The following is a 17,312-nucleotide window of genomic DNA, read 5'->3' on the forward strand; positions in this document are numbered from 1 at the left end:
AATTAAATCTGTGGCTGACATGTATAGGTTGCTCCCCTCTTCTACAAGGTGGGCAGAGTCCTAGAAGACATGAGTCCTCACACAAACTTCTAGCTGAGAGAGGCTTTCAGAAGTGAGCTCAAGAATAGGCAGGAAGGAGTCAGATGAACGGATACAGAAAAAGTGGATCATCCCGGCTATGGAATACCATGAAGCCTATGAAAAGGAGATCCTGCCACATGCTGCAATGCAGATGACCCTCCCAGACACTGTGCTGAATGAAAAGAGCCAGTCACAAAAAGACAAACACTGTATGAGTCCACCAACAGGAAGTGCCTAAAGCAGTCAGAAGCATACAAGCAAAGTAGATTAGCAGAGGCAAATTATAATATAGAGTGATATATATCATATATATATAGGGTGGATAAACAAGGTCCTACTGAATAGCAGAGGGAACTATATTCAGTATTTTATAATAAGCCATAAAGGAAAAGAATATAAAAAGAATGTGCATATGTGTATAACTGAATCATTCCACTGTGCAGTATAGTGACAAAACATTGTAGATCAACTATATTTCAATAAAATAAACTGACAGGAAGGGAGGGAAGGAAGGAAGGAAGGGCTTGCCAAGGATGGGCATTCACTAAAGGGGTGGTTAGCATCTAACAGATAGTTTAAGTTTTGCGAGACAAAAAAGTTCTCGCGATTTGATGTACAATGGAAATACATCTAACACTAAGGAACTGGACACTCAAAATGATTACAATGGTAAAGTCAATGTTATATGTTTTCAATAACACAACTTTAGAAAGAAGGAGGAGGAAAATCAAAGGGCTCTTTTAAACACATTCACAAACCTTCGTGAAGGCCATATTCATTCTGGCCCTTTCTTTAGCGTTTCCCCTGTTCACCCAAAGGAAGGGCCATTAGCACTCACTGTGTCAGAAGCCATAAACCACACCCACCCTCCTCCCCAACCACTCGAGGACTCCTGGCTTCTCCAGCCTCCCAGTGGACAGGAAGGCTGCCAATGGTCTCTGATGGAAAGCCGTCTGGGTCATGAACAAGATGTGAACCCGGTCCCTTGAAGGAAGAGGAGCCAGCCTCTTGGGATTTGTCATAGTAGAATTTGAACTTTGAATTGACAGTCTCACAGAGCTTGGTGTCTGGTTTGTTTGTTTGTTTAAACAAATACAGTTTGACAGGTCCCAAAAGGAGAAAGTATATTCAGAACTCTGATATTTTCAGGTAATATAGCTCACCACCCCATTTCATCTCCCTCAGTGACGGGTGACTAATTCTCTTTCTTTGATATTTCACCTCTAGGATAAGGCAAGAAAAAGTACTTGGAAATGGGAGGTAAGTTCCCCAAAATATCCCCTTGGGCTTACCTTTTCTAGCTTCTCTTGGAGCTCCTGAATTTTGAGCTGCTGCTCAGCATTGATCTGTAATTAAAATCCCAGGAAATAAAACAAAAGGCACATTGGTATTAAGGTCTTGCTACATTTACTACAGGCCTATTTTCTTGAGGTTTCTGTGGGGGTCTTATTGTTTTCCAGTACCTACTGATGGAGAAGAACAGTAGCCTATGAGAGAAGCCTTTGAATATCTCAGTGTAAACCTCCATGTGGACCGTTACTCTAGAACCAGCGACACACATACAGATGGCAAAAAAGGGAACTGAAATCGCCTGTACTTGAAAACAGTAAATTTTCCCATCTGTTTTACTGAGTATCTGGGTTTGTATGTTACTGTGAGAGGGCATGACAAAAAAAAAAAAAAAAGATGTGTCTTCTCCCCCTTTTAGAACCATAGCTGAAACTAAACCTGGTCATCCAGAGACTGATCATCAAAATAAACCCAGAAGAGAGTTCTTTATTCACTGCAAATATATTCTTAACCAACAAAAGGCCACGGAGAGCAACATTTAAGAGACTGCATGTGTGCATGCTAAGTCACTTCAGTTTTGTCAGACTCTTTGCAACCCCAGGGACTGTGGTCCACCAGGCTCCTCTGTCCATGAGATTCTCCAGGCAGAAATACTGGAGTGGGTTGCCATGCCCTCCTCAGGGGATCTTCCCGACCTAGGGATCCAACCCTTGTCTCTTGTATCTCCTACATTGGCAGGTGGGTTCTTTATCACTAGTGCCACCCGGAAAGCTCATTTAAGAAACCATCTGCCCCAAATCCCAATACCAATAGTGGAAAATACCTTCTCCAGTTTGGCATATTCTCCCACTTCAGGCTTCCCTTGATCTTTAGCCTGTAATTTAAAAGATACAACATATTGGGAACTCTCAAGAACCTAAAAATCTTATAAGACAACACTACAGGCTGTACTTTCTTGGTCTCTGTGGCCAAAACAATTAGGACAATAATAAAAAATTTAGTTACCTTCTCTAATCAACACCAGAACTCTGTATGGCACCCCATGGCTTCTCAAATGTACTCATTAAGCTAGGATCCCCTTTATTATTGCTAAGATCATCCAGGATTCTACCCCCAAAACTCCCTCCCAGAGGGGAGCTAGCTACCTTCATCAGTTTATGCTGACATTCTGTTGCTTTCCGCTTAAACTCTTCAGCAGCCAGCCGAGACTCTCTGAGCTCCGATTCATAGAGGTCACTCCGCCTTCTCGCCGAAACCAGGTCCTCTTCCAACTGATTCATCATCAACCTCATTTCTTCCACTTGAGCCTGGTACTCCTAAAGAGTAGGCAACCAAAGAAAGGTGGACTTTAGAACTCCTGAAAGGGAAGATGGGAAGTGAAGGTGAAAAACCACAGAGAGAAGACACAGTGACGAGATATAAGCAGAAAATGGACCCAGAGAAAAGGTGAAAGATGCGGATGAAGGTGAGGTGTGTGGAGAGTGAGTAGAGAGAAAAGAATATTAAATCTTTAAACTGTTTTCATGTAGATCATGTAGCACTAGTAACACCATTTGGAACACATGTGCTTATATACAGTTAGATCCTTTGAGCAAATAATACCGTACAAGAAGTGCAGAACCTTAAGGCCTTTGTAACACCGGAGAGCAGCAAGGGATGTACTTTAAACAACCATGATAATCTGCTTACGCAAAGCTTCCCCCAAGGGTAATCATTTATATAGATTTGTCCTTTAGAAGTCACATGCACCTAACATAATTAAATATGGTACCTAGTTTTAAAATTAACCTTTCAGATGACACAAGGGGGTAATTGGAAATCTCAATGGAGAGAATCTTGGAAGGTAAAACTCATCATGTCAGTTTCTCACCATTAATTTTTCTGGGGCCCAAACTGCATGAAGAACTTAACAATGCTCTTGAGATGCAAGTCACCCTGAAATTTGGAAGAGTCAGGAAACACTGACTCTGTCAAAGTAACTTGTGAGAAAGACTCCAAGGAAAGAATTACCTTGCTCCCTCGAGCAGAAGCCTTTAAGTAATCCCAACAGCCCAACCTTTCTCAAAGTGAATTTCTAAAATCAGAAAATCTGCATTGAGGTTTTCCAAAACTGATTTACCATGAGAAATAAACAGTGGTTTTGAAAACTTTGGGGCAGAGAACGAAAATATTCTCTATTGGCAAAAGCAAAGACTATACATGTAAGGTTTATGAATGAGCAAAATTTATCCAATCCAAGGTGGTGGGGGTGGAGGATATAAAATGAAAAGAATAAAGAATTGAACTAAGACTGTCTCTGACCTTCACAACATCTAGTAATCATCTCTAAGACCTGTTCTCCCAAGAAATAACTGAAGAGAGATCCACTGAGCAAGGATATGTTTTTAACCAATAAAATGTTTTTCCCCCAGTAACAGTACAGCTTCATCCCACTGTAATAGGCAATTCCCATGTGCACACTAAAGCGAAGATGACATCCTTATGAAAATGGGTAGTTTTCATGTAAACACATCTCTCTGTGTTAGTGGTACGGAGGAAAGCAGAAAAAAAGGGGGGGGGGGGCACAAAACAGAGCACTAAAAGCATACAGTCGTCCCTTGGTATACACAGGGGGTTGGTTCCAGGACCAGATTCGACCTGAGGTTGGTTGATCCATGCATACAGAAATCATGGATACAGAGGGCCAGCTGCATTGTTACTGAGGGTCAATTCTACAAGCCATGGGGCACCAGATTTTCTGCACGAGGCTCACTAAGTGGGTGGTGCTGGGTTACATAACCAAAGGTCTTTATAAACTATTCAACGATTATCTGAATTCACAGAACAGAACACGAGTCAACGATGTGAGATGGCACATCCTCGGCCAGGGCTGTGTGATGACTTATTCTGACTTGCACAGCTCTGGTATTATTAAGCCTTCCTGGACCCCTTCCTCCATTAAAAAAAATTATATATATATAATATAAAGATAAAAACATTATCTATGAAAACACTTTCTTTTACCTAAAAATTCAATTTCTTTTCTCCTGATTTTAAAAAATCCAAAGTACCATCGGAGCTGCACACAAGCTCAACACAAACTGTGGAGGAAGCGGACGGGTGGGAATCAGTCTTGGCCATCTTCTATCCCTAGCTCCCTTGTCTGACTTAAACTTTCAGCAAAAAGGGAATGTGGTCTTTGTGTTTTGTCAAGAGCAAGGACAGAGCACTGTTCCAACACCCCCCACCCCCTGCCCTAAACATCTCTTTGTCCAGAGCTGTCAGCGCCCAAGGGGAGGAAGGCACGAATCAGGCAACACCTCTGTCAGCAATCTGAGCTCCCAGGGCACCCAGCCTGCTACAGACATCAAAAAGGATTCTACTTCACTTATTGAGCCACTGTTATTCTGCCAGCTACTTCAAGGAAATCCTATACATCCAACAGCTGATCAAATCCCTGTTTCAAGAAAAATCTCAGAGATGATGATCAGGTCTGTTTCCAAGGACAGCTGAGAGAGCTGTCCGAATCTCAGCTGGGCTCAGTGCTGGTCATAGTTGAACAGGATCAGAATGAGGAAATGTGGACAACTTTTGAGTCATGCCTCAAGTCACTCTTTGGAATGGAACTTTACAATTTTGGTTGAATAGAATCAATCTGAAGTCTTAAAACTCAAATGCCTTCTATGTTACCCAAATTTCTGATTCTCTTTCCAAGGAGGGGGGTTGGTGGAACCAGCAATTGCTAGTGATGGAGCATGAATCTATCATGTGAGGTATTTAGGTGTTTTCTAAATTCTTTAAATTTTTGGATGTGCCTCATGGCACACAGGATCTTAGTTCCCTGACCAGGGATTGAACCCGTGCCCCTTGCAGTAGAAGTACAGGTTCTAGTCACTGGACCACCAGGAAAGTCCCTAGGTGTTTTTATTTTAAACCAAACCCAAATACTCCATTGGGGTTAGCTAAGTTGTTGATCAGTTGCTAAGTCGTGTCTGACTCTTTGCAACCCCATGGACTGCAGCATGCCAGGCTTCCCTGTCCTTCACTGTCTCTTGGAGTTTGCTCAGATTCAAGTCCACTGAGTCGGTGATGCCATCCAACCATCTCTGTCCTCTGCCACCCCCTTCTCTTTTTTACCTTCAGTCTTTTCCAACATCAGGGTCTTTTCCAATGAGTCAGCTCTTCACAACCGGTGGCCAAAGTACTGAAGCTTCAACTTTAGCATCAGTCCTTCCTATGAATATTCAGTATTGATCTTTTTTTAGGATTGACTGGTTTGATTTCCTTGCAGTCCAAGGGACTCTCTCAACAGTCTTCTCCAGCACCACAATTCAAAAGCATCAATTAATTCCTCAGCACTCAGCCTTCTTTATGATCCAATTCTCACAGCCATACACGACTACTGGAAAAACCACAGCTTTGACTATATGTACCTTTGTCGGCAAAGTGATGTCTCTGCTTTTTAAAGCACTGTCTAGGTTTGTCATAGTTTTCCTTCCAAGAAGCAAGCATCTTTTAATTTCATGGCTGCAGTCACTGTTGCAGTCATTCTGGAGCTCAAGAAAATAAAATCTGTCACTGCTCCCACTTTATCGTCTACTATTGGCCATAAAGTGATGGGACCAGATGCCATGATCTTAGTTTTTATAAATGATGAGTTTCAAGCCAGCTTTTTCACTCTCCTCTTACAACCACATCAAGAGGCTCTTTAGTTCCTCTTCACTTTCTGCCATAAGGGTGGTGTCATCTTCATATCTGAGGTTGTTGATATTTCTCCCGGCAATCTGGAATCCAGCTTGTGATTCATCCAGCCCGGCATTTCACATGATGTACTCTGCATACAAGGTAAAGAAGCAGGGTGATGATATGCGGCCTTATCGTACTCCTTTTCATTTTGATCCAGTCCACTGTTCCATGTCCAGTTCTACTTGTTACTTCTTGACCCACATACAGGTTTCTCAGGAAACAGTAAGGTGGTCTGGTAGTCTCAGCTCTTTAAGAATTTTCCACAGTTTGTTGTGATCCACAAAGATTTTAGCGTAGTCAATGAAGCAGAAGTAGATGTTTTTCTGGAATTCCCTTGCTTTCTCTATGATCTAACAAATGTTGGCCAATTGATCTCTGGTTCCTCTGCCTTTTCTAAACCCAGAATGTACATTTGGAAGTCCTTGGTTCACATACTGCTGAAGTCTAGCTTGAAGGATTTTGAGTACTACCCTTCTAGTATGTGAAATGATTACAATTGTAGGGTAGTTTGAACATTCTTAAATAGCTAAGTAGAAGCAACACTTAAAATAAACAGAGGTATAGAAATTGGCTTTGAGAGGAAGAGAGAAAAATAAATGGCAAATCTGGGAGGAATCAGTGGGCTACAAACCAAATACTAGGCGTTTACTGAAAGTATTATATGTTTCTCCTGGATTGCAAACATTGCACTCTCACCAAGCTTACTGAGGGTCATTTTTTTAGTAAGTCCTCCTTCCGATGAAAAATAAAATCTGAAACGAAGAAGCTTTCTTCCCCCAAAATGGAACACTTAGCAGTCATTAAATCTAAAACTCCACATGGATGCCAACTGTGATATGAATCACAAAGGACATTTCTTTGAACTCAAGCACCAGCATATACCTTTTCAAAATGTCCTGAAAATTCTGTTTCTATTTAATTTCAGGGACACCAGCTGCTCCCTCTGGTGGCCAAGCACAGCTTTCATTTCCCCAGGATACCACCAAAAGCAAATTTCCAAACACATTGAACTAATGGGAGAAAAAGAATCCTACTTCTTGAAACATTTAGGAGGAAAAATGGTGTGGACAAAAGGGCAACAAGTCAACTGTCAAAGTGCACTTTTCCAAGCTGCAGGCACAACCTTCAAGATCTCTAAGTTAGTACTGTTCAGAAACCTGATGACTGGATTGCACCATTTCCTAGGCACGTTTATTTAGAACATTTTTATCAAGCAGGAGGATCTTAACCAATGATTTAAAAAATACTAAAGTGATAATGAGATGATGCAAAAAAAAAAAAAAAAAAACCAAAACAGTAATTCTTTCTTTAAACAACAGTTAATGAATCAAATTATTTGCAAGAGTTTCTTGCATTAGCAACCACCCAGATGGCTAAGTGTGCGCTACCCAGAGACAAAAATGTTCATTTCCATCACTGTTTCCATTAGATTTTCTGAAGTGAATGAGAGTTGCCTGGCAGCTGATAATTCAGCTCTCCAATTGCTCACTGCATTCTCTTCATTAAAGTTTCTATTTACGGTTTCTTCAAAGGACAAAAAAAAAAAATCCATGCTAAAAAGGAAACAATGAAGTAAAATAGAAATGAACCATCTAGAAAGAAAACTGTTTTAGAAAAGGAAAGGGGAAAAAAAAAAGAGAGTAGGCTTTTTAAAGGTCTGGATTTTCTTTTCTGAACACGAAGGGGAGGGCTTTATGTAGTCAAGATTTGCTGTGTTAATTGTGACGCGGCCTTAATGGCTCAAACACCCCTCCTAGGATACATCTTTAGATAAGCAAAACTATGAATTATCCTGGCTTCTCTCAAAAACATAAAGTGCATCTAAAAAGCTATGAAAACATCTTTAAAAACTATTTCAATGGTCTTAAAAGCAGAAGTCGGCACTCTTTTGGTAGAAAGTTAGATGGGAAGCCATTTCAGCTTTGCAGGCCATGTGGTCTCTTGTCACAGCTACTCACCTCTGCCAGTGAAGCATGATCAGCAGCCACAGACAGTACCTAAGCGAATGGGTGTGTCTGTGTTCCAATGAAACTTTATTTGTATAAATGTTGAAATCTGAACCGCACAGCATGAACTATTCTTTTGAATTCCTCCCCCCAACTATTTAAAAATGCAAAAATCATTCTCAGCTTGTGGTCATGGAAAACAGGTTGGTTGGCCAGATTCACCCCCACAGGCTGTAGTCTGCCCACCACCACTGCTTTAAACCTACACCTTTGATTGAAAAAGAGTAGTCATTGTGGGGTCCAGACTTCAAAAGGAGCTAGAACATTTATATAAACCATGTGGAATCTAAAAAAGTTCCATTTGGAATCTGAAAGTTCCAAATGACCTACATACCTCTTTCTCCCCCTCCTCCCCCCATTTCTCTGCCCCTCAAACATGCCTCCCCTGAAATGAGAGGTCTGAGCTGGTGCCCTGCTCCCAGGTAGCAAGTCATACCTGCTCTTTGATTTCTTGGAGCTTCCGGCTCTGCTCTCTGATATCATGGAGGAGCTGCAGTGCTTTGTCGTCCTCTTGGGACACCTCCATCCGTGCTTGCTCCAAACTTCGCTTTAAGCTCTGCGGAAAGCAAAAATTTTTAATAGGGATGCCCCATAGATCCTGCTCTAGTTGAAAGACTCATTAAGGGAGCTGCAGGCTGCTTCGCAGACACCAAGACGGTTTCGGGTGACGGACCCACGACGACAGCTTCCAGTGGGTTGCTGAATTCCAAGTTTCATCCTGCAAAATCCCCTGGTTCAAGAAATCATCATCTCAAACACCTTGAGACCTATGGATCCAGCCTGAAAGTGCAGCCACCTGTCTCCTACCTGGCCTAGCAGATACTTACTTGTATGTTCAGGACTGAAAACTAGTAAGATCCCCTAGCCATGAAACCACCACTGGGGTGGATACAAAATCTCTTCTGGAATATCAGTGATTCGAGGACTATCAAGTATATCACCCTTTTTCAAAGTAGCAATGACTTCATTCTCTGCCCGGGTATCATTTAGGACTCCAAGCAATCTATTTCCACCTCCTGGCTTACGTTTCCTGGACACCTTTCATCCATAAGGTTCCCTTAATGCTTCAGTAGCACTGAAATATATATCTGAAATACAGAGCTGAATAACTTCACCCACCACTGAAAGGCAGCCAAATCTGGAATGGAAACATAGCAGTTATTCTTAATCAGCCACGTTCTATAGATTTCCTCTCCCTTGTGGAAAAAACACTTGAAAAATGTGCGATTCAACTTCTTAAGACTGTACATTAAGAAACACCTGAATGAAAATTTTTAACGAGACAATGGAGAAGACAGTCTACTCTTGTGAAGGAAAGAAAAAAAAGTCACATGGTAAAAAATGACAAGAGGGTCTGGGTTTTAAAGCCTGAGTTTTCTTGTTGATATGCCGGTTCTAGGCGATAGTTGATTTGGGGCAAATTCAAAACATATTGTCTTGCCCTTATTTGGGAACTTGGTTCCTGAGGCTGATCATGTAGGACACAAGGTAGACCACAGAGGTTGGGATGGGAGATGTGAGACCCTCTGCAAGGCCATCTACGCTTGTCTCCAGGCTCCTACCTGGACTCTCTGAGCCTGACCTCCTGTCTCCAGGCCCTCACACCTGGCGCACGCTACTCTGCACATCACAGGTCCTGCTCGTGCGTCCTCCCTCTCTATTCTCTGCCCCTGGCTGTGACGTGCCTCATGATGCTGTCATGAAACAGGATGAGACACACACAACAGGTAGTGCCACCTCCGAGGGAAGGGGGCTTTGGGGGGAAGGCTCACACTGCATTCTGTGATGTAGGTAGCAAGGTCCTGCTCCAGGAGGGATCTCTGAGTCTCAGAGGCCTTCAGCTCCACCTCCTTCTGACTAAGCACAGCCTCCACCTCTGACACTCTCCGATGTAACCGGGTCATTTCCTGCTCCATCTGAAATAGACACAGCAACACGTTAAAAAAGGCCCGTGGGGGGTTCATTAGGAGTAATCACGTCTCAAGCCACCTCCGAAACCACCTGGTGGTCCCGGTTGGCACTAACTCGCCAAAATGTTGGGATGGAAATACCATGGTTTCTTCGCCTGGGAGCACACCGGTCTTCGCAAGGACAGTCACCAATGCTAAGTCACTCCTCTCATGCAAGGCTGGGTTCACACTCGATCACTTCTCTAACCCAGTAAGCGAGGAGGCCACAATCACCATTTTTTTCACCTGTTTGTTTTTTGGGTTGGGTTTGGTTTTTTTTTTTGCAGATGTCAGTTTAATTTTATCCCAAATCCATCTTGATCCCCCCCATCTCCTTGCAAAGATCTAGAGGACAAATCCAGGACAGGGCAAGGAGATATGGACTCGTCTGCACTCTTGGGAGTCCCAGGCAAGAAGTGACTCTTACGAGCTTCCAGAGAACTGCCTCTGGGCAGGAACAGTGAGCGTTAAGAGACGTTGAGCATAATCAACAGTGGCCGCAGTTACATAGGCAGGAGTTTCTAAGGACTAGGAAGAGAGACTTCGCATCACTCAAAGCAGATGGGATGCATCTCGGCCACAGGTGAGGACCCGAGCCACCTGCCGGAAGACGCAGACATCTGGGTGGGTCATGCTGAGGAACGGGCCGCTTTATATCCAGGGCCTCCTCTGGTTAAGATTTAAAGGATTTACGGCAGCGTCAAGGCCCGAATTCATCTCCCTCTGAGCTGCCGGAGGCGCGACTTCGGCGCGGGAAGGATCAGGTGGCTCTGCGCCAGCGGCGGCCCCGGGCAGGTCCCTCGGCATATATTGACGGGAGGATCCTGCAGCAAGGAGGGAGGCCGGCTGTGGAAATAAATACCTTGTGACACTTGTCCTGGGAGTCTTGCAGCTCTTTGCTTTTGATAAGAAGTTTCTTTTCCATGGAGCTAGTCTTGGCAGGGGAGTCCAGACTTGACACAACAGACCTGGATGGAAGAAAACCAATGTCAAGGTGAGGGGTGGGGATGGGCCAAAAATAATAATAAAAACTTTTAAAAATGAAACTACAGCAGAATTTGGGATTAGCAGATGCAAACTATTACGTACAGAATGGAAGAACAGTAAGGTCTTACTGTAAAGCACAAGGAACAGGATATATTCAATATCCTGTGATAAACTATGATGGAAAAGAATATGTGTGTATATATATATATATATATGTATGTATGTATGTATCACTGAGTTACTTTGCTGTACTGCAGAGATTAACACAAACTGTAAATCAACAACACTTCAATAAAATAAATGTTATAAGAAAAGAAACTATAGTAGAGACCAAGACCTGCCAGTATCCTTGGGCATCAAAAGAGCTGGCTCAAGCAGCTTCTAATGACATCATAACCATGAGGCAGAGAGGTAGACAGGACCAAGAACACTGGAAGCAGGAGGATCCAAGTGTAAATTTAGCTGCCACTGACCTGAGGCAATAATTTGGCCTCCCTGAGCCTCCGTTTCCATTTCTAGGAGGTAGAATGATAATAAAAGGCCCTGCCATGACAGGAGAGAATGAATATTAAACACATAGCATTGTGCCTGCACGGCTTCGTTTGCTCTTTCAACCAACGGATATGTGCTGTGCACCTACTCTGTTCCAGAAACCTTTCCAGGCACTGGAACGGCAGCAGTCAAGACAGACACAGTCCTTGCCCTCCTGGAGCTGACACTCATGGAGGGCATGCAGAGTACGTCGGGCAGACACACGAACTAAAAGGTTAACAGATGATGCCAGAGAATGAAACTGGGTGACGTGCTATGACAGAGGAAATGGATCAGGGGCCTGTTTCTCTGAAAACTTGAAAAATGAGAAGGTGCTGGCCTTCCAAAGCTCTGGAAGGAAACAAACTCCAGGGAACAGGGATAAAGGATGCAGAGGTCCTGACACAGGACAGAGTTAACACAGCAAGTGGCCACTGTTGTCAGTTAACTATATTGACCAAACTGTTGTTTATTCCATCCCTAAGCCAGCCAGCTTGATTCTGCTTTATTTTATACAAACAGGTAACACTTATTGGTGCTTCCCTGGTGGCTCAGCAGTAAAGAATCTGCCTGCAATGCAGGAGACCCAGGTTTGATCCCTAGATGAGGAAGATCCCCGTGGAGGAAGTCATGGCAACCCACTCCAGTATTCTTGCCTGGAGAATCCCTTGGACAGAGGAGCCTGGTGGGCTACAGTCTATAGGGTCGCAAGGAGTTGGACATGACTGAAATGACTGAGCATGCACGAACACTTACTATGTTGGGCTAAATAAAGTCCCTCCACCAAGGTGTCCATGTCCTAATCTCTGGAACCTGTGGATCTGTTACCCGATGTGGCAAAGGGGGCTTTGCAGATGTGATGTTAAAAATTTTGATGGCAAGGATATCCTGGATTATCGGATATCCTTGTGGGTATCCTTGTGGGTATATCCTTGTGGATATACATTGTGGGCCCAATGTAACCACAAGGGTCTTTTCAGTATGGAAGCAGAGGGAGACTTCCCTGGTGGTCCAGTGGTTAAGACTCTGCCCTTCTACTGTGGAGGGCACAGCTTCGAACACTGGTTGGGGAACTAAGATGCTGCATACTGCACAGTGAGGCCAAAAAAAAATTTTTTTAAAGATGGAAGCACAGGAAGGGAGGAGATGTGATGACAGAAATAGGGTCAGAGTCAGCAAGAGACTGGAAGATGCTACATCATCAGCTGTGAAGACAGAGGAAGGGGCCACGAGCCAAGGAAACTGGACAGCCTCTAGAAGCTGGGAAAAGCAAGGAAACTGATTCTCTCCTAGAGGATATCCAAACAGTATAGTCTCATAAACCCTGCTTCTAGTCCAGTAAAACCCATCTTGGACTTCTGACCTCCAAAAATATAAGGTAATACATTTGCATTGTTGTGAGCCTCTAAATTTGTGGTCACTTGTTACAGCAGCCATAGGCAGCTCATACACTTACTAAGTGCTGACTCGACGTGCACAGTTCTGTCCTAAAGCGTTTTAACTCTTTAGTTTTAACTCTTTAGTCTCCCTAGCAACTGTATAAGACAATCTATTATCCTCATTTTATAGATGAGGAAACTGAATTTAAGTAACCTGCCACATGAGCAGGGAACCTAAGTAATCTGCCAGCTAATAAACTGTTTCTGTTGGTCCCAAGAGAGAACTGGGGTAGAGACTGAGGACGTACTGAACGTATCTCTCAGCATTTTATCACAAAAATAATGTAGTGTGGCCTCCTGAGAACAGACTAGAACAGACTCTCCACAAGGACACACTTTCCCACACACATACACAGAATTCACACACCCTGCCTCATACCTAAAAGCAGTTAATTTTTGTGGGTGGAGGTGACAGTTCTTATTTGGGGAGGTTTCCCTCAGTGTTCGGCACCCTAGGCACAAACGCTGAGACTGGTGAAGTGCAGGGCCAGAGCAGGAGCCAACAAAGGTTCTCATGCTCTGAGGGATGTGTGGCAGAGGCCACCACTGCTCTGCTGTCCCATCTACGTCGCCTTGGTAACAGGGCTGCAGCAGCTGGTTGTCAATGAGCACTGGCATCTCGCCAGCAGGTCAAAGTTCTGCTCTCCGGTGCACCACGCCCTACTTCCCAAGTAAAAGTGGTCAGCTTCCTGCAGCAACGCAGCAGCGCTCTCTCCCTGCAGCTCCTGGCCGGATGACAAGGGCTGGCATAATGGTGCTGGCTCACTAAACCCCAATGACAGCTCCCAGTACACACTCTGGGGCAGCCAAGGGAGTTGACACCCAGAGTCATGCAGCTCTGTTCAAAATCTGACTTTGTAACTCACTCACCATGTGAGCTCTCTGAACCTCAGTTTCCTCATCTGAATAATGAGAAAAATTCTCAACCTAATTTCAAGAGTTCTCATGAGTCTTAAGTGAGATAACCCATTGGGAGGTCCTTATCACTGTGCCTTACATCTCATGGAGGCTCAATAAATGTCAACTATTCTACTATCATTGTGGTTTTATCATTACTACCCCTGCAATGGCGTGAACTGCACATGCCTCACAGGCCTAAAACCCTTGCTTGAAACAGTGAAACTCAGCAGGCTGAATTTGCCCCATGCTATCATCCACATTAGAACAAATGTTCATTATTCACACAAATGGGCAATGGGAACTGAAATCCAGAAATAAATTTTTTTTTTTTTTAAATCTCACTCTGGGCTAAAAATTTTAACCAAGTTCTACTCCTCTCACTGGCCTATTGTCTATCTAAATCCAGTCAAAACACAAACTTACTTTTTTTTAAAATCTGAGATGAAATGGGTTGCTTGAAGGTATGGCCTTGAGCTGACTTTGCTATTTCTTCCTGATGTTATTCTGGTGGGTGGGCTGGAGAAGACGCAGACTACCAAAGGAGGGAAGGATGACCCACAGACAGGGCCCTTCTTAGTCCTTCGGTCATCAGGAGTCACCCACATGTCACTAAGTCACCTGCACTGACATGAGTCAGGGATGATGAGAGGGGTCACAGCTCTCTAGACCCGAGCACCGAACCAGCACCCTTGGAGAAAAACAATAGCGTGGGTGCACGATGATGGGAGGGAAGGTGGCTCTCAAGACTTGATGACAAGTGGAGGGCAGGCTCCAGAGGACTATGAAGTGCACCCCTGTGGATACAAAGCTCATTGTTATTCACCCAAAAAAAAGTGTTTCTAGGCCACTTGTTAATGGGGCCCAGAATCAGGGAGATGCTTAGGCCCTCCCCCTGCCAGCAACCACGGGAGACGACACGCCGGGGGGAGATGACACGCCAGCCTCTCCCCACCACCCGAGGTCTGACTCCTTCATCCGGCTATTTTGATGCTTGACAAATGTTCACTGTTGAGCCATTCTAAGTACAGCAATTAAGGACTCTTCAGAATAAAGGTGCTAAAAGAAAATTTTTTTTTTTAGAATAAAAATTACATTAAAAAAAAAAAAAAGCTACGGTAAGTCCGCTGTGACTCAACTCAGCTTGTAGCAACAATCCCATAAACAGTCGTGCAATTGGAGGATGACGCTGGGGTGAGGACAGAAGGGGGAAAGGTCACTGCAGCTTTCTACAATGCCCCTGGTCTTCAGCTCAGCTACAAATTAGAATCACCTGAAGAGCTTTTTAAAAATTACTGATGTCGGGACATCCCTGGCGGTCCAATGGCTAAGACTCTGGGCTCCTAAAGCAGGTTCGATCCCTAGTTAAGGAACTAGATCCCACATGCCACAACTAAGACCAAGAACAACCCAATAAATAGATAAAATTATTGATGTCAGGCAGTAAAAACATTTCGTGTGACGCTATAGTGGTGGATACATGTTATTATGTGTGTATGTGCTCAGTCTTGACTGATTCTTTATAACCCCATGGACTGTAGTCCACTAGCCTACTCTGTCCACTGGATTTCCCAGGCAAGAATACTGGAGTGGGTTGCCATTTCCTCCTCCAGGTGATCTTCCCGACCCATAGAACGTACACCACCAAGAGTGAACCCTAAGGTACACAGGGACTCTGGGTGATAATGACATCTCATTGTAGGTTCATTCTGGTGGGGGATGTTGATAATGGGGAGGCTCTGCATATGTGGGGGTAGGGGGTGAATGGGAAACCTCTGTACCTCTTGTTAATATTGCTATGAACCTAAAACTGTTCTTAAAAAAAAAAAAAAAAAGATATCCAGGGCCCAACTAGACCACTTAAATCAGAGACAGAGAGACTGGGAGTGGGGCCCAGGCAACGCCATTTTTATTAAGCTCCCAGGTGAGTCCAATGTACAGACAGGCTTAAGAACCATGGTGCTAATTAGAACAAAGTGTGTGTGATTTAAGGTCCAGGTATTTAAAGCTCACAGCTTGACCACCCCCAGTATTTGGTTCCCGGTGACACTTTGGCCAGGAAATTTATTACTGGTGCATTTTGGTCATTCTTTGAGTAAAAACACAGTTTTGAAATTAATCATGGTGAGCAATGAATTTCAAGAAAATGTACAGATTTCAGACAATGATGAAAGACCACTCCTATCCCCTCATTCTTAATAAGTCAACTAAAATATACCATTTCCATGAATTTCTAAGAAAGAACTATACTAGAGAGAGGTATGGCTTAACTTAACATATTTGCATTCTATTTATTTTTCATGTAGACACTTAAGCCAATTAAATGACAGGTGTTAATGGTAAGTAAGCTCTCAATATGTATTTCTTTCTCTGCTGGTCTAAAATCATCCTGAAAAGTACCATTTCATGAAAGGTGGTAATACTTAAAGAGCTGATGCTACTCTTGCTTTAAGAGAAGGAAAGTACAAAAAGTCCTGTAATTGGCTGTAACTCTAAAGCTATGAGAGATGCAGACAGAATTGCTATAAAGAAATTATATATTTCCGTTGACTATGAAATGGGACACGATCTACCTGCTAACTTAATTGCCAGAATTCTCCTCTGTTCTCAAAATTCTCAAACTTCGACACAGGCATACCTTGTTTTCTTGTGGTTTTTTTTTTTTTTTTTTTTTGCTTGATTAAACTTCACAGTTTAATACTACATACTGAGATTTAATCTCTACATACTGAGATTTTTTACAAAGAGAAAGTCTGTGGCAACCCTATGTTAAGCAAGTTTATTGGCATTTTTCCAAGAGCATTTGCTCACTTTCTGTCTCTGTCACATTTTGGTAACTCTCACAGTTTTCCAACATTTTCACTAAATTATTTTATTTGTTATAGTGATCTATGATCAGCGATCTTTGATGTTACAATTGTAACTCGTTTGGGTCACCACAAATCATACCCATGTAAGACAGTGAACTTAATAAATGTTGTGTGCGTTCTGACTGCTCCCCCTACTGGCCTTTCCCAGTCTTTCTCTCTCTCCTCAGTTCAGTTCAGTTGCTCAGTCGTGTCCGACTCTGTGACCCCATGAATCGCAGCACGCCAGGCCTCCCTGTCCATCACCAACTCCCAGAGTTTACTCAAACTCATGCCCATCGAGTCGGTGATGCCATCCAGCCATCTCATCCTCTGTCGTCCCCTTCTCCTCCTGCCCCCAATCCCTCCCAGCATCAGGGTCTTTTCCAATGAGTCAACTCTTCGCATGAGGTGGCCAAAGTATTGGAGTTTCAGCTTCAGCATCAGTCCTTCCAATGAACACCCAGGACTGATCTCCTTCAGGATGGACTGGATGGATCTCCTTGCAGTCCAAGGAACTCTCAAGGGCCTCCCTATTCCCTGAGTCACAACAATACTAAA

General features: G+C 43.5%; 1 protein-coding gene across 8 annotated transcripts in view; it reads right to left on the minus strand.

Annotated features, from left to right (window-relative positions):
- CIT (citron rho-interacting serine/threonine kinase) overlaps positions 1–17,312 on the minus strand; it is a 172,055-nt gene that overhangs the window by 70,058 nt on the left and 84,685 nt on the right. For 7 of the 8 annotated variants that reach the window (XM_043901815.1, XM_043901816.1, XM_043901814.1 and 4 more), the window contains 6 exons: positions 10,914–11,019; positions 9,875–10,018; positions 8,539–8,658; positions 2,517–2,687; positions 2,195–2,245; positions 1,374–1,427 (listed from right to left, as the gene is read on the minus strand). In XM_043901815.1, the coding sequence (XP_043757750.1) occupies positions 1,374–1,427; positions 2,195–2,245; positions 2,517–2,687; positions 8,539–8,658; positions 9,875–10,018; positions 10,914–11,019 (646 nt within the window). Of the gene's footprint in view, positions 1–1,373; positions 1,428–2,194; positions 2,246–2,516; positions 2,688–8,538; positions 8,659–9,874; positions 10,019–10,153; positions 10,793–10,913; positions 11,020–17,312 lie in introns of those variants that run through there. The other variant, XM_043901819.1, reaches the window with a different exon arrangement.

Source organism: Cervus elaphus, chromosome 5 (genome assembly GCF_910594005.1).
Source record: "Cervus elaphus chromosome 5, mCerEla1.1, whole genome shotgun sequence".
NCBI classification, from domain to species: domain Eukaryota; kingdom Metazoa; phylum Chordata; class Mammalia; order Artiodactyla; family Cervidae; genus Cervus; species Cervus elaphus.